This window comes from Hipposideros armiger, unplaced genomic scaffold, assembly GCF_001890085.2.
Source record: "Hipposideros armiger isolate ML-2016 unplaced genomic scaffold, ASM189008v1 scaffold_412, whole genome shotgun sequence".
Lineage (NCBI taxonomy): Eukaryota > Metazoa > Chordata > Mammalia > Chiroptera > Hipposideridae > Hipposideros > Hipposideros armiger.
The window spans coordinates 256,940-275,467 of NW_017731762.1; the positions used below are offsets into that span (position 1 = coordinate 256,940).

The window sequence follows — 18,528 nt, forward strand, 5'->3', positions numbered from 1 at the left end:
ACTTGAATATGACTAATGCATCCTTTTGTGGACATATTGTAATGCACAAGTAATCTGCAACTTGGTAGCTTTCTTCCTGTACCCTGCATCTAAAACAAAAACCCTTGATGCTGTCCAGGTATAAAGCAAAAAAGATTCAAAGCAGACTTTACAAGAATTTATTTACTCCAACTTTTTCAGGAATCCTGGGAGGTGCTGAGCCAGTTCCATATTATAAAATTATGACTTTCTAGACTTATAAAATGTATTATTGACATTAAATGAAGTTTTATATTATGATTTAAAGAACATATGCATCGAGCATAATTATTGAGCATATAGCAGTCCCTCCATGAATATTTATAGGATAATTAGTTATTGAATTTAAATACACTAGGCAATGAGTTAAGGCCCATGTGTGTGTGTGTGTGTGTGTGTGTGTGTGTGTGTGTGTGTGTGTGTGTATAGTTGTCTCATCTCTACAGGAACTTCACGAAGTAGGAAGTATTACTTCCATTTTACAGACGTAAAAACTATGGCTCAGAGAGCTTAATTGCCCACGTAACATAGTTGATCGATTTCAAGGCCAATGGATCCACAATCGCTACATTATACTCCTGACTAAGTAGATGAAGACAGCAGTTTCCATCTTGAATTTGATAAAAACAACTACTTTCCTCTTACACAATAAGCAAGGTTATTTGTAGAGTAATAGCTTAGACCCAATTTTAAAAGCAAACAGAAAAAAGGGAATATTACTTTCGCTTTCGTTCTCTAATCTTTAATGACCTTATTGAGATATAACTTTTGTATACCACAAGCTCATTCACTTGAGGTATACAATTCAATGGTTTTGAATATAGTTACAAAGTTTTGCAATGTTCGGTAACCTAGAAAGAAACCTGTACCCATTAGCAGTCACTCACCACCCCCCTTCCCCACCATACCTATTTCCTAGCCCTAGATACCCATTAAATTACTTTCTGTCTCTATAGATTTGCCTATTCAGGACATTTCATTTAAATGGCATCATACAATATGTGGTCTTTTGTGACTGGCTTCTTTCACTCAGCATAATGTTTTCAAAGTTCATTTGTGTCGTAGTGTGTTTTAGCATGTCATTCCTTTTTATTGCCAAATATAGCACTTTATTGTATGGTTATATCACATTTTGTTTATCCATTTATCAAATATGTACATTTAGGTTGTTTTTACTTTTTGGCTATTTTGCATAACGCTACTATGAACACTCCTGTAGAAGTTTTTGTGTGGACATATGTTTTCATTTCTTTTGGGTGTATACCTAGGAAGGTAATTTCTGGGTCTCTATGGTAACTCTGTATTTAACTTTGGAGGCGCTTGCCAAACTGCTTTCCACAGCAGCTGCACCATTTTCCATCCCAAGCCGCAGTATGTGAGGGTTCCAATTTCTCCACATCCTTGCCGACACTTTTTATTCCTTGCCTGTTCGAGTAGAGCCACCCCAGTGAGTATGAAGTGGTTGTTTTCTACTCTTTTTATGTTATTTTTTAAAATAAAGCAAATATGCTTCCAAAATAAAACAGAAATATCTACTACGGTTGTAAAAAAAACCTCAATATAAAGTAACATTTCCCCATTATTCTCTATGTGAAAATATAATACAATAAAGATGCAGTTCAAGTTCCAATAATTATGCAGCTTCCAATCCCAGTAACAAAGGCACTTAGTGATGCCTTTCTTGGTATTTGAGGGGATAACATCGATCACGCAGATTTGTTCTGAGGATTAGAAATGAAGAACATAGGGCATATAGTACGATGGTTGGTATTCAAGAAGTGCTTAATAAATGGATGCTTATTTTTTATTCCAAATCCAGAAAATGGTTAAAAAGAATTGCTTTGCACGCTTGACTAACAATTCTAATGGCAACTCATGAGCCAGAAAAACGGAAATGGAAATAATGTTCCAAATTAGATGGCGAAATCTCAATAGAAAAACAGAAATAATAGGAATCCAATAATAGTTTCCAATCAAAGGAAACTAATAAGAACACGATGAAGTTAAAATTCACACAACGTACATTAACAAATACAAAATCTATATTTAAGACAAGTCTGACTTTAGAAAACGAAATCTAAAAGCCAAATTAGATAAGAAATTTCTATGTTCTTTGAAATCAGAGCTCAGCAGATAAGATAGAAATGTATATGAATAGGTAAAGCTTGATTCTATTGTAGTGAAATTGCAAAAAGCTTTTGAATATTGTTTCTATGTTGATTTTCACCATACTTTTTGAATACAAATAACTTCCCAGCATTTCTGTTATTTATATTCGCTCAACACATATTACTGAGTCCCTAGCATGTGGCCACATGTTTCCTCTTCTAGTCTTTATGGAAGTTTTTCATTGAGGCCTTTTATAATAAAATAAAGAGGTCTGTGCCAAGATGCCATGCTACCTTTGTTTAGTGAATCTACTTTTCTTTTCTTTTTTTAAATATTTTATTGGGGAATTTTGGGGAGGGGAACAGCATTGGAAAATCGGGGAACAGCACTGGGGAATCAGGGGAAGGGGAACAGACAAGTTGCTGTCCTTTTGTTCTTCAGTCTAGTTGTGGAGGACGTCGCTTCACTGGCCCATGTTGGTATTATCATTGCGCTCTTCCCGGATGAGGCAGATCAGTCACTGGTCACTGGAGGCCTGTTCATGGGGTAGCTTACGGGAGCTCACTGCAGCTCCACTGCAGCCTACACCAGTGCTGGCGACTCATGGCAGCCCAGCTCCAGATTGAGCTGTTGTTCACCATTTTAGCTGTAGAGGGCGCAGTGTCCCTGACCCTCATGTGGGATCCGAACTGGGGCCCTGCTGCTCAGAGCTGGCGTCCCAAGCCAACTCCTAACCAGCGCGCCACTCGGGCAGCCCTAGTGAAGTTACTTTTTATTGAGAGACAGCCATAAGTTGCCCTATTATCAAGAAAACGGGAGAATGGCTACTACGAGAAATCTTTTCTTTCAGAAAGCTCTACTAATACACAAAGGGGTTTGGTTTTGTCCCAAGTGTCCATGGAAACATTTGGTCTGCTCCAAAAGGTCTTTGGTATTTGATCCTGTCCACAATTATTGGACCACAATTATTGAAACATCAGAATATTTCTATGGACTAATCCTGTAAACCAAAAATATAAATAAACATTATGGGCTATTTGAACCCAGGGACATTTTCTAAGTGTGGACGTTTCTGACAGCACCCAATATTAAGGCCCATGTGGCATGTTTGGACAGGACCAAATATCCTGTAAGGTATAACACACAGTGGAAGGGAGCTTGAAAGAAAAGCTTGTTTTAATTTGGAAAATGAATCATAACATTGACAATTAAAATTTATATTCAACCTCTTTTATTTAAAGTTCTGAGAAAGGCTTCTGCATCGGCTTTTTCTTTTTTTCCAGTTCGTTTAGTCCTTACAGTAACCCTTAAGGGTAGTACATGTTATGCAATTTTCAAGAGGAAACAAAGAAGGCTTAGTGAGATTAAGTCACTTATTTACACTTACAAAACTCTTACGTAGCAGAGCCAGGATTCAAAGTGTGATGTGTGTGACTCTAAAACCCATGCTTTGTCATCTCACTCGACTACTTCACCTTAGTAAAGCTTCTGTGTCACTCTTATGAGACTATTAAGCTTCTTTGCGCTTGACCCTCACACCAGCACATGGGTAATTGACATTTCAGTATCTTTACTTGAAATCACTTTTAGTAACCTCTTTTCAAAAGAAATTTCATTATCAATAAACCTTGTGTGTCTTAGGTTAGCATAGGGTAACTTAATCCTGTCATGTACTAGCACTTATTTCCAAATTTTATTAATCCTTAAAACCCTTTATTCAAATGAAATCTTACAGGAAATTCCAAGCTGTAAACGAGTTGCTGTTGGAAGGAAATAAGGTGAACGCTGATCATCCACTGGCGCCATGTTATCCATCACTTACACTGCGCTTCCTCGTCCCTGTTCTAACTGCTTTATATACTTTGTCTCATTTAATCCTCCACACCGCTATTACTCTCAGTTTAAGAATCAGCAGATGGGTTAGGAAAGCATTACTCTGTGGGTAACTGGGAAGCCTATTACAGCTGCTTGATGTAGCCAGAAGCCAAGGTGGCCAGGCCAAGGCTGGTGCAGTTGCTCCGAGATGTCAGGCTTTTCTCTTCTTTCCCCCAAACCCTTAAAATGAGGCTTCTCTCCTGGATACTGGGTATGCAACTAGCAGTGTTTGAGGGAACTAAGTGTTTGAGGGAACTAGGTGATCTGAAAAACACTAGGTTCTAAGAGTCCCATAAAGACCTCTCTCCAGATTCGGTTATTAAGGTAATTTCCTCAGGCCCGGGGCTCTGCGAGACCTTCTGTCTCCTCAGCCTTGGAATTCCCTTTAACTCACCACAAGTGAGCTGGCTCAGTTTCTTCTTCCTTTTCTTGCTCCCATTTTGACCTTTATTCTGGGTTGCAATTCACTTCCATGCTCCCAGAGGAAGTGGCTGCACTCAGAAACACTTGGGATAAGCATACATTCCTATCTTCAGAAATCACGACTCTTCTAGGACTTTGCATAATTATCCCATTTAGTTCAAACTTCAGAGATGTTCTGTTGAACATTCAGAAAACGACAATAAGCAAACCCTTACACAGAACTTACTATAAGTCAGATACTGCTTCAATAGCTTTACAAATATTTAGTTTTTTAGAGGTCATAATAGTCTTAAAAAAATTTTTTTTTCTTAGTTTCAGGAGTACAAAACAAGTTAGACATTTACACCCCTCACAAAGTGATAACCTCCCAACCAATTTACTACCCCTCTGACATCGTATATAGCTGTTACCATTCCATTGACTCTATTCCGTATGCTGTACTCCACATCCTGTGACTATATATAGTAAATAATAATTTAATCCTTCAGCAGCCCTGTTTTCCCCATTTACAGATGAAGAACTGAAGTACAGCAATTAAGTGACTTGGTGAACATCACGCGCTAGGAAGGTGCAGGACAGGATTAAAACGCAGGTAACCTGGCTCCAGTTTCCCCCCCTCCCCACCATGTTGCCTCTAATAATTTTTTTTTTTAAAGCTGCAGAAAAGGAGTTTATCAGGAGAAAACAAATACATTTCAAAGAAGAAGAAGCAGGACAAAAAGCAGAGAGCTGCTCAAGGGTCATTATTAGAAAAGAAAGTACACTCCAAAGAGTTTGGAGCGGGTCCAGCAAAGGAAGCTCAAAAGGCTGCCTCTAATTAATTTAAAAATAGATTTTATAAGTTATGATAACATGTTGAAACAGAAGTTATTTTAATTGTAGTTGAGAACTCTTAATTGTCACCGTTGACCAACTGCTTAAATGTTTATGTAAGTTTGTCTCAGTGCTATGATCTGATTCAAATAATATGCTGAGGCAATTTGTTTCACCCTTCTATTTGTAATAAACAAATGTAAGGTATGCACATTAAAGTTCTTGACATACGACAGAGGAGCTGAGTTAATGTGATATCCTTTAGCAAATGATTCTTCTTACTGGGACTGTAAAACTGTTTTTCTGCTTAAAATATTAATCCTGGCAACTTCAAGTTTCTTATGAATCAGGTATTGTGCTGTGGTAGATTACAGATGTCTGCTATGTCTACTACTACAGATTTTTCTCTGTTGAATCGGGTTGGTCTTGGTGATATGTTTGACCTATAGAACATGGCAGATGTGACATTCTGGGCCACCTGAGATGAGGTCCTAAGAAGCCTTGCAGCTTCGGCGGAGGTGTCTTGGAACACTCACTCTGGGATCCCAGCTTCCACACTGTAAGGAAATACAAGTAACTCCGCGGAGAGGCCCACATGGCGAGGCTCCCGGGCTTCTGGTTGAGCTCCAGCCGATGGGCAATGTGAACCTTTTTGGGGACTATATCCTCCAGCCCCAGAAAATGCCAAGAGCAGGTTGAGCTGATTCCACTGAGCTTGGCCCAGATTACTGATTTGTAAGCAAACTGAATGACTGTGGTAGCTTTAAGCATAAAGTTTGGGAGAAGTTGATTACATAGCAATAGATGACCAGAAAGTGTGCTAAGTTATCTTAATTTATCCCTCACCGTATCTTATGAGGTAGCTACTAGTATCCTTAAGATGAGGAGGCTCAGTGAGTTTGAATAATTCAGGTCTGTGGGCTCCAATTTGATGGGTCTTTCTCCTGATTGATAATATTACTTCACTCTATGATCTACCTCATTCACAAAACAACTGTTGAGTCAGACAAGACTAAGACCAATTCTTAGTTCCGCCATTGGCTGTATGCCCTTGTATAAGTAGATGTAGTTTTTATTTCATAGGACTGTGAGGACTCCAAAGATATATTTAAAGGACTTGGCAGATGGTAGGCATGCCACAATGGGTAAATATTATTATTTGCTTTGAGAAGTCTTTCCTATGATGAAAGGCAGATGGTGGTCAAGGGATTGTAGAAATGGTCTTTGATAGTTAGGTTGAACATGGGCTACACACTCACATTTAGGATCAAGCAGGTGTCAATGTCAGAATTACCTAACATTTTAAAGAAACAATCATGGGCCGGCCGAGTGGCTCAGTTGGTTAAGAGCTCGCTCAAGAGTGCGAGCTCTGAGCAACAGGGGTTTGAGGTCCGAGCTGAGCTTCACAACAGGTGGCAGGATGGCTCAGCTAAAAAAAAAAAAAAAAAAAAAAATCCTGTAACATCACATAGTTGTAAACCATATATGGCATACTCATATGTGGCTTATATAACATGGTGTAGAATAAATATAGATTTCTTTGAAGTTGAGAACATTCCTGATTCATTAGCTAAGTCTGTTACTTCCTCACTTTTAAAGACTCCTTCAAGCTCTAAAATTTGCGGATTTTACTTCGCCTCATTCTACCACCTTGAATGTTGAGTCCCTTAGGAAAAAAATTGCAATCAACCAACTTTTGACCCATAAGAATACCCACATATAATTTATAAGCTATTTCTGAACAAGGTTTCAATTATTCTGAGAACTGAACTTTCTCTACACTGCCTGCTTCTATCAATTTTTAAACAGGAATCCACTTGAATTAAACATCCTATGAAGATGCTGTCATCTTCTGCCTTGGGATTCAGGACAAAGGGTGCGAGGCAATGACCAAGCAGTGTGAATGGAGAGCAGCAGTAAGATACTGGGTGTCACCATCACTGGGTGTGTCTTCAACAAATAGAGTGAATTGAATGTACTTTTTTTCCTTTATCCTTTTAGCCTGTCTTACCCATTTATTTGCAGCTTAACAGTGGATGATGGTGGTAAGCAGTAGCAGCAACTAAAACCTCAACAGCTTATAGAAAGCCTCCCCTTCATCCCGTGCTGATGTTCTGTCCTAGATTGTGACATGAGCTAAGGCAGGGGCTGCTGGCCCACAGAGCCTTTCGTACACAGCCCCCTTTGTTTTTATTGTCTTCCATGTTAATACTGGAGCTCTGACTTACAGACTGACAGGACAAAGTACTGTAGAGAAGACCTAAATGACGTATGACAAATCTGAGTAATATCTACTAAAATACGCATCTTGAAAACAAAGAAGATACTTTTCAAAAGTGCTCCTGGAATATTTAAAAGATTAATCAACTCCCCAAAACAGATATAATACACATAACATTCTCTGATCTTGATGCCATAAAAATTAAAAGAATCAGAAAACAGAACTACTACCCAAACAAACAAAAATCTCATTATTTGGGGGGGGGGGGGTAGAAGGGAGAACAGCAAAAGAAAAAGCCTTTTTCAATACAATTTTTGGGTTCAAAAAATAAAAACTGAAATTTCAGACATCTAATATAAAATGACAACACTACGATATGTGATTCAGCTTAAGCAGTGCTCAGAATTAAGTCCATACTTTAAATCTCATAATACTAATTAAGAAATAAAAATAAATGAATTAAGTGCTAACTCAAGGAGTTAGGGAAAACAACAACAAAATAAGCTAAGGAAAGAAAAAAGAAAATTTATTAAAGTGGAAATCAATTAATTGGAAAACAGAAAAATTATAGAATGGAGACATTCAAGTCAAGGCATACTGCTTTGGGGGAAACAAACAAAAAACTCACAATAAATCATAGGTTAACTGTTAGCTATATTAATTATATAAATAAGGAAGCAAGCATAATACTTAATAGGGGGAAAGCCATATGCCCAGAGGAGGAAGAGATAACTTTGCTCAGCTCTAGGCAAATAAATTTGAAAGCTTGGATGAAATGGATGGTTTATGATCCCAGCTAAAATATACAACTACACAGATCATTACCATAGAAGATACCAAAAAAGTTATCAGAGCTACTTGCCAAACATCCATCAGACCCAGATAACTTTACTGAAATTTTAAGATACAAATTTTAATGCTATTCAAACTGTTCTAGAGCACAGGAAAAGGAAGGTAGTTTCCAGATTCACCAGCATCAAGTTAATAACAAAATTTCTTAAAGATAACAGCTGCGCAAGCACATGCACATAAAACGACAGACTAATCTCACTGATGAATGCAGATGAAAATATCCTAAATGAAATATGGAACAATCTAGCAATATATTAAAAAGAATAATACACATGGCCAAATGGAGTTTATTTCAGGAATGAGAGAATGGTTTGAAATTAGAAAATACATTAATATAATTCATAATTAAAATATCAAAGGACAAAAATCACATGATCATCTCCATAGATAAAGGAATGTGATAAAATTTAACCTGCATTCTTGGTTAAATGTTATTTAAAAAAAAAAGGACCATGGATATTCCTTAACATTAAATGTATCTATCTTAACCCAATTCATTGTAGCCAATATATTTGACATTATTCTAGATGTACCAGATGATGAAATTAGACATACAGAAAGAGGTATGTAAATTACAAGACATGACTGTGTAACTGGAAAACAAACAAAAAAATAACTGAAATACTATTATAAACTCTAAGAAAATGGAAGTGTTGGGCCGGCTGAGTGACGCATTGGTTAAGAGTTGGCTTGGGACACCAGCTCTAAGCAGCAGGGCCCCGGTTAGGATCCCACATGAGGGCGTGACGCTGCCCTCTACAGCTAAGATGGTGAACAACAGCTTGACCTGGAGCTGGGCTGCCATGAGTCGCTGGTGATGGCTAGGCTGCAGCCCCTGCTTGCAGTGAGCTGCCCTAAGCTACCAGTGCGTGGCTGGCAGCCAGCGTGAGTGGCCAGCAGCCGGTGTGAGCTGCCAAGAGCCACTGTGAGCGGCCGTCCAGAGGCCGGCGACCAATCTGCTTCACCCGGGAAGAGCGCAATGATAATACCAACATGGGCCAGTGAAGCAACGTTCTCCACAACTATGCTGAAGAACAAAAAAGGACAGCAACTTGTCTGTTCCCCTTCCCCTGATTCCCCAGTGCTGTTCCCCTCCCCCAATTTCCCAATAAAATATTTTAAAAAAGAAAAAAAAGAAAATGGAAGTCTGGTAGCTGGGTAATTTACATAATAATTAGCCTTCATGTATACTAAAATCAAACTAAATCTTAAACAGAAAGGACTTCATTAATAATTACAAAAATGAAATTTCTAAGAATAAACTCTTGAGGATATCTGTAAAGTAAAATGTAAAGCACATAAAAAAGGAAACAAAATTTGAACAAATGGGCACCATTTTTAGATAGGGCACCATGATTTACACTGAAGTTTTAACATGATAATGTCAAATTTCCCTAAGTTAATCTACAAAAAACTGTCCCCCAAATAAAAGTACCATGGGGTTTTTGTGGAACTCAACAAGTTGATCCTAAAGTTCACATGGAAGAATAAGCAAGAATATTTGAAAATTAGTCATTAAAAGTGTAGGACTAGTACAAAAAAAGAAAAGCAGGTCAACTGAAGAGAATAGAATTTGAGTCTAGAAACATATTTAAGTAATATGAAAACTTACTATATGATTAAAAGGGTAATTTCAAATAGTGAGGAAAAGATGGATTTAATAAAACAGCTTTGGGATAACTAGGATAACCTGGGGGGGGTGGAGGGGGGGGGTAGGAGTAGAGACTTCAATTCAGGATAAATCAAGGATTTAAATGTGAAAAATGGAATAGGAATACCTAACTTGAAATATTCAAACTCTTGATACATTTTTTTCCCCTTGAAAAAAGATACACAAAAAGTATGCATAGTATGTTAAAATTTGTGTAACTGCATATAGTATTTATATATGTGGATATATTTATGTATCTATAGGGTATTTCTAGAGGGGCATAAAAGAATCTGGTATCAGTATCAGTATCTGTCTCTTTGAAAGGGAACTCAAAGATGGGTGTCAGGGGTAGGAGAGATTTACTTTTTACTGTTTGAACCAGGACAATTGATTAGTTAAAAAAATAAAAATAAAACATATGCCAGGAAACAAAACCAAAAAAACCTATGCACAGTAAACGTATTTCCCCATGTATAAGACACACCCTTTTTCAAAAAATTTGGCGTCTAAAAACTGGGTGGTCTTATACAGTGGTTGTAGAGCACTGTATATATAAGTCATTTAAGAAGTGTGGCATTTCAAATGCCATAGATGGAATTGAGGACGAGGCAATATATGAAGACAGTGATTTGTCATCAACACAGGTAAGGACAAGCTAATGGTTTGGAGTTTTGACAGTGATGAGGAGTTGTATGAGTTTTATGATGAATAAAACTTGAGTTCAATAACTTTATGTAATATATTTTTTATCAAATTTCGGGCCCCAAAATTAAGGTGCGTCTTATGCATGGGAGCGTCTTATACATGGGGAAATATGGTATATTCTACAGGGGTCTGAAATGAATCTGAAAATAACATAAAAGGAGAGATGACTGAGTTGCTGCATCTTAGAAGATACGTCAATCAGAGGCAGTTTTTTCAAAGGCAAAATAATATTCAGGTTCTTAGGGGTTCTTGTCCTTCAATAGTGGTATAAGCTATTACTATACTGTAACGTAGTTAAGGAAGATATCCCCTCCTTTAATTTTTCTTCTAGACAAACTGCATATTTTATGGCCTGAATTTGTATATGCACCAAAATGAAACAAAAATAAAGAGCAAGTTTGATTTAAAAAGTACCTCAAGGCAATACAAAAAAATTCATTTTAATTTTTGATACATATTAAAACATTTCAGTCAGTTCTTCCTGACAGCATAACAGGACAAATACACAAGACCTCAAACATGCTTTAAAATGACATTCAGCAAAGTATTTAAAATTTAATAAATAGCAATAATCACACACAAATACATTTTTCATACTCAATCATTAAGCTACTAAAAGACAGCTAAAGAATAAATAAACAGGAATTGACAATAAAAATAATATGTGGGGTTTGCAAATCACACTACTTAAAACAGGGCGGTGATCTGAATGATTTCTTAATTTGTTTTTCAACATGTAGCATGATCCCCCGCATGAATAAAATATATTGAAAAAGTCACTTTCTTACAACAATGCAGTCTTTAAATACAACAAATAAATATAAAACCAGCAAAGCAATTTCAAGTTGTAATAAAAATGTCCCCCTCGTCCCCCAAAAAGCTATGGAAATATATAGTTATTGTGGTAGCAAATAATAGTATTTAAAGTGATAGTGCTTGTGCACTAAACTCATCTGAGACCTTGATATGATTTTAGTGCAAATCCCTAGGGTCCAATACAAGCAAAACCCTATATCAGGGAAAGACATTACCAGCTGGAACTTATCTTGTACAATTCTTTTGTACACATTTTATAAAGTTCAAGATTTAATGCATAGTAGAATATCTTCATCCGCTTAGATCTGTCCCTAAATAAAGATGAAAAAAGAAATGACTTGGGATTTTACCATTTGGTTTGTACCATATTATAGTATTAAAGTGAATATTAGAAAATCTATAAAAGTTTTGTTTTTGCCATTAATTTTTCTAACTCTACCTAAATTTCACATCACTGCATGTTTAACATAAGAGAAAAATTTTTAGACAAGTTTTTTTTTCCCCTTTGATAAGCTCTTATTATGATGAAATCCAATAATATTTAGATAAATGTTATACAAATAAAAACAGGTGAGTATAAGGGTTATTTTCCCTTGGGAATACAATAACAACCTTAACATCGGGTCTATTAAGTTACAAGATGTACTGGCAAAAGCATAAAAGGTTCAATTAAAAGAAGATATTATTTTGTACAAACAAACGTTTTAACATAGGATAAACTGACAGTCAAATGAGTTTCAGCAGCCATATTTCTACTGTAAACGACAGTACCAGGATAAAAACAATTAGAAACAAATGGAAGAACATTATTGAACAACATGAATACATAATGCATTTTTTTAGCTGATAAAATAGCAAACTCTAAAGTTCATAGAGTTACAAATTGTTTAATTTAACCATGCAGGCTAACATATAATAATAAGAAATCACCCTGCATCTTTTTTTCTTTGTAAATTAAAACTAGTTTAATTGTAAAGTTACAAAACAATGAATGGATATTGCTCCAGCTTGTACACAATCTCCCTTATGTGATCCGTACCTAACACAGTAACAAAGCCTCATCATCACTCGTTTCATGTTTCAGCGCTGCTTCTAAGCACGTGTCCGGTATCTGGGCGGTGTGGACAATGCCGCAGCGCTCACAGGGGCCGTCGCGGCCGCCTGGCCTCACTCCGGGGTTGGTTGCACTATATGGTTGTCTAAGGCCTTGTCCTTGATCTGAAGCAAGATCGAGAAGAGGTCTAGAACAGTCATTGGTATCCAAGTCTGAAGCTCCATCCGAAACTGGAATTAGCATTTCAACATCATCATCTTCTTCTCTTCCACCGACCCCGTTATCAAGTTGTCTCAAAGGACTCTGGTTCTGATTTACGGAGCTTGATCGCCCTAATGTGAAGCGTACCCAGCGCAGCCCCTGAGTCATGCGACTTAGTGCACTTGTGAGCTGGTGCCGTGCCGGGCTCACACCGGGGGGTTCCACACTCGTCACCTCCCTTCCATTATCTGTGTGACCACCTTGGGCACTCTGAGTTGAGGAACTTCCACTCGCTCCCACTGTGGCTTCTACTGCTGTTGTGGGAGGGACTTTTTGGGGCAAAGGCGCTGCAACCCCACCCGACGCTCCTGCCGTATCCCTTCTCTCATTTTCTGTGTCTGTGTCGTCAGACTCCATGGAAAACAAGCTTCTGTGACTATGATTTCTTTCAGGTTCTCTGCTGGTGTTCTGACTGGGGACAACCTCATCTCCATCTGCAGAGACCAGGGCCAGTGACCCTGAATGACGTGATCTTGCAAAATTGAAAATACGATTCCAAATGTTGCTGGATCGGCCTGCCATAGGGAGCCTGATGGAAGTGAATCCGAGCTGAGATCGTACAGCTAGCCTCAGGTTTTCCAAAACAGAAGCCTACGAAAGAAGAAGAGTTCTTTAAGAGAGCTAACAGGGAAGTTCTCCGATGGAAAACACCTTTCTAATGAGAATGTGTAGTAAGGGGCTATGGAGAACGAAGCCAGTTTTCTTACCGACACAGGTTCAACCTACCACAGAATCTCATCTATAACTGGAACCACCGCTCACTGTGTTCAAGGTTATCTTGACACTTCATTTTTTTTGTATGCAGCTTTAAAGTAATATTTAATAATGATTATAATACCCATTGTATTTCAAAACTTCACATAGTAAATCCAATCCTAAAAGTGGGCAAGTAGAATCTCAACCACAGTTCACTAAGTGACCTAAAGCAGTGTGGAAACTAGGCCCTTTATCTGTTTTTTTTGTTTGTTCGCTTGTTTGTTTCAACATGAACAAGTTATACTTGATTTACAAGGTTGAAACTTTCTAAAACATGTGAAAATTATATTTCAGTTGGTTCCCAAGGATCTGTAGTATAAATGGATACTGAGGATTTGTAAATAAAGGAATTAATATATTTGTTATACAGCACAGGAAACCAAAAAGCTAAAGAAATTAATTTGTTTATAGCACTATGCAATGGTATTTGAGACACATGAATTCCTTCCTAATCTTTAAAGATTAAGTTTTATTTTCTACAGTTTACGATTAAGCATAAATTATCTCATTATTCTTTGAAAATTGGTGATTTTTAATTAGTACATATGGGAGTGATTTAATTAGTACTTGTTGCCCAACTGACAAGAAAATCGATTCTTTTTTCTAGATGAATGAGTTTATGGATTACTTAAAAGAAAAACAAACCTATAACATTTATATAAAACAGTGTTTAAGCTCCATCTAGTGGTTATAAAAAGGAATATTCAAACGAGACAAATACAGCTTTCATCCATCTGGCATTCAGTATTGAAAATACAGTATTTCCAGGAAACAATGGTGAGCTGACATATTCCCTTTCAAATGATGATCCGGTTTTCCTCTGCCAAAATGAAAGGCTCTTGTCTTTCCCCTCACAGGAAAATGAAATAAAATAAAATGATGAAAATAAGGGAAGACGTGTTCTCCATCTCTGTGACTGGTATTAAATTGATTTCCATATAGGCCTTTTGAACACAATCCCAGGAATATAATTCACAGAAAGCTAAGAAGCCACTATCATAGGACTATTTTGTGGTGTGGCCTTAATAAAGCACAGACTGTCAATAAGAAATTTGGATATCAGCACACATAGGTTCGCTATACAAATGAGTAAAATATTTCACCAAAAATATGTCACTTCTTTCATCAAGAAGTACCTAACTAACAAAAACTAACAAAAACTAACAAAAAACTAACAAAAAACAGAGTTCACTTCCCTAATGAACTTCTCCACACGTGGTCCTCACCATTTAGCGTGCAAGCTCTAAGGCTTTCTGTGAGCACCACACTGTCACATACAGCAACGAACACGAAACCCCTCACACGTCCTTCCTCCCCTTTTGTGCAGCTACCATCCATCCAGACCCACAAAGCCTTCAGCACAGATTAGTGTTGATTTTAACATTAGTCTGTCACAGTGAGGTGAAGCTCTCTACTTACTAAAGTCCGTTCAAAAGCATTTCTATTTTAAATGAAATGGTCACTCAGGAGATTATTTTTCCGTCTCATAACTGCTATGGAACTTTGATAATTTATTACCAAAAATGTCAAATTTGGGAATTTAATCTCATTAACTGAATAAAATCCAGCATATCATTCAAAAACATATTTTATTTTAAAACACTGTGGAAACAGAGTTCCCTTACGAGGGTAAATTATAACTCTAGACAATGGTGAAGTACATAGTAAAGAATCAAACATTACCCAAAGAGAGGTCTGACCGTATTACCTTCTGCCTCTGGGATGTGATCTGAGCCCTTGGAATGTCACCTATGACAGAAATGTCATCGCCTGAAGCCTTGGGCCAGCCAGATAGTAAAACTGTGCCTTAGGAAAGCTCTGGCTCATACCAACAACATGATACAGGGCAGGGGCTTTGGGTGGGCAGTGTTGGTCAGTCTCTGGGTGGGCTAGACACTGAGGTCAGCATGTATGCAATTAATCACATCTGTGTGGACAGAGCCCCAGGAAAAACTCTGGACACTGAGTCCCAGGTGAGCTTCCCGGTTGGCAATATTTCTAACGTGCTTAACACGCATCTGTGTCAAGAATAATACTGGACTTTACCGGCAGAGGAACACTGGGAGCTCTGGGTTTGGTACCCTCCTGAACTCTGTTCCTATGTGTCTCTTCCTCTGGCTGATTTAATCTGGGTCCTTTGAGTTCTGAGTCCTTCTAGTGAGGATGGTTTGGGGAAACCCTGAACTTGCAACTGGTGTTAGAAATGAGGGCTGTCTTGTGTGGACTGTCCTCTTTCTAAATTTGCAGTTGGCTAAACTCTTGATGATAGCCTCAAGATACAGGGGTAGCGGGTGGTACACGGTGGAGTGGATGAAATTGACACCTTGTCTGAATTTCTACCTAAAAGGAAGCATCTCCCATGGCAGGGCCAACAATATACAGAAGCCACAATTAGGGTTTTTCCTTTTTTGCACACAACATTCCAACCAGTGGAACTTCTGAATTATTTACTTAGCAAATTGCATCCAGAGAAATGTTTTAAAACTACAATTTCTCACCAAAGATTTCTAAAAGATGCAAATAAGGTAATCAAAAATCTCATGTACCAAAAATGAAATGGTGTTCCATTTTAAACAGAATTAAATCACTAAAAAACAATGTTTATCAGTTTTTCTTAATTTTAATACTGGGAGCAATTTTTATAAATGTTTCTGGATGCATTTGTATTTTAAATGTGTAAATCCTTATAAGCCCTGGCACAATTTTAAGCACTGAAAAAGAAATTTAAAAAAAAATCGCTAACAGAAATGTAAAGAATTTGAAACATTAATAAAGAATAAGCTACTATTTAAAGAAAATGGTATGAATTCTTAAATACTGTAAAATCCAGCTGTGAAAATGTTTTCCCACAAGCCACGTAGAAATATTAACTTCATTTCAATTTACTGTTATTTATAACTGGTTATCCTAGCATGTTTCTAGCATCATATTAATTTTAGATTCTTAAAATCTTCTAAGTATTCAATTGAAGTAGAAAGTAATCTGGAAAACTTTACTTTTGGTTTTAATGCACTAAATTATCCTAAACAGTAAAATGCTTAGGAACCACATAACCAAATCAGAAGACTTGAAAAGTATACTTTTATATTTTGCGGTATTTCTTAAAATACAATGAAAGAATTATAATTTCAAATCCCCCATATATCCGATCCTTGACTTCACTGCAAAAATTCTGACCCAGTCAAGGGTCCTTGAGCACACAGACAAGTACAGACTTCATTTTTTTTTTTTTTTTTAGCTGAGCCATCCTGCCACCTGTTGGCAGCTCAGCTCAGGCCGAGCATCGAACTGCTGTTGCTCAGAGCTCAAACTCTTGCGCGAGCTCTTAACCAACTGAGCCACTCGGCCGGCCCCAGACTTCATTTTAAGAGGAACTAAAACAGAAACCATGAGCTGCAGCACACCTGATTGGGCGAACAGACAGGGAAATCTTCTACTGGCGGAATTAAACCCTGAGCGATCAGCTGTCCGTAAGAAGGAGGGGCTTCTCTTCTTAACAATTCTGCTTCCACTCTGGACAACTGTGTTTCAAACGATCTTTTGAAGACACAAGGAGATAAAAAGGGTTAAAAAAAGGCAAGCCGAAGAAATTTCTTTATTATAAATAATTAAAACAATGCAACTCTTAATATATTGGATAATTTTAAAAGCTTAGTCAACTGAAATTTACTGGTATCTATTCTGCCCCTACACTGAGGATACAAGGATGAAGCAGTGTGTCCTCAGGGAGTTTTACACTAGAACCTGGATCATTACGTTTTTTTTCGTTTTTCTTTTTTTTTTTTGTAAGGACCATTAAGTTTTAATAAATAAGAAATCCCTATAAAAGGTAAAGGTACTAGATCTTTAAATCCCTAAGAACATAGGGGGCTTGAGGCTTTAGGTAAAAGTATTGAAAGCTCTTAGAAGTATTGAAAGCTCTTAGAATATGTTATTCATCAAGTCCAACAAATTTATTTTTCAGATAAAGAGTGAAACGAGTCAGCAATACAACATCTGGAGCAACTGGTTTTTGAACTCAAGACACCTGACTCTTCAACTGTGCTCTGAGTAATGAATGTAGAAAAAAGTTTTCCGGCCATTTACACTTGCCCAAAGATGCAGCACGGTTACTGTGAAACTGTGCATCTGTGTACATCTATTATCTTAGTTGTCAGTGCGTGCAGTTCTTGTTGAATCTATTATTTGTAACTCTCCTGGGACTGAGGGTCGTTGTCTCCACATTAGCTTCGTAGGGGCGCCTCTCTGCCATCAGCTTCTCCAAGGTCCAGTCACATGGAAGACAATTCCCCCAAAGGGCACCCTTTCATGTTTAACCTTTTCTTACTTGAGAACTCGGTCATGTGGCTTCCACTGAGCTTCACAACATACCGGCTTCGTGTTCTGTCTCATCTTCTTAGTTCCTTATATGTATCTTAGCTCTGGACAACTATGTGCTTCCTCTATGAGCAATGCTGGCATTCCTACTTCTAGGTGTTTTCCCAGGCTATTTTTTCAACTATAACACCGTTTCCCTATCTACATTCTACTCAGAGAGTTCAAACGGCACTTCTTCAATGAAAGCCTTTCCATATATATCCTCCCTATCAGGTTAGGTCTCTCTTGACTTTTATACCACTGTTTTATAGTTCTTACAACATTAGCATTTTTGTCATTCTATTCCACCCACCAATTTCTTCCTTCTAATTGTAAACTGTCTGAAATTATGTCTTACTCATTTTTTTTATTCATCTGTGTAGTGCTTTGAACATAGTAGGTTCTCAAATATCTGAAATGACTGAATTCATATTTATAAAAACACAGGTTAAAAAACTTCAGCCAAGAGGTGCAGCTTCCAAAATTCCTACAAAATAGATTAAACTGAAAACAGGAACTGGTAAGCACAGATCGGCTATTCTCACCTCATAACTCTTAAGTATTCACCTGTGTGTAAATGTGTTTAGCCTTTTCAGTCTTCGGCTTTTCACACTAATT

At 37.4% G+C, this 18,528-nt stretch overlaps 1 protein-coding gene across 2 annotated transcripts in view; it reads right to left on the bottom strand.

Annotated features, from left to right (window-relative positions):
• Positions 1 to 11,091: 11,091 nt before the first annotated feature.
• LRP12 (LDL receptor related protein 12) overlaps positions 11,092 to 18,528 on the bottom strand; it is a 72,268-nt gene continuing 64,831 nt past the window's right edge. For both annotated transcript variants that reach the window (XM_019663975.1, XM_019663974.1), the window contains 2 exons: positions 16,959 to 17,091; positions 11,092 to 13,389 (listed from right to left, as the gene is read on the bottom strand). In XM_019663975.1, coding sequence (XP_019519520.1) covers positions 12,523 to 13,389; positions 16,959 to 17,091 — 1,000 coding nt within the window. In that variant the 3' untranslated portion in view covers positions 11,092 to 12,522. The remainder of the gene's footprint in view (positions 13,390 to 16,958; positions 17,092 to 18,528) is intronic.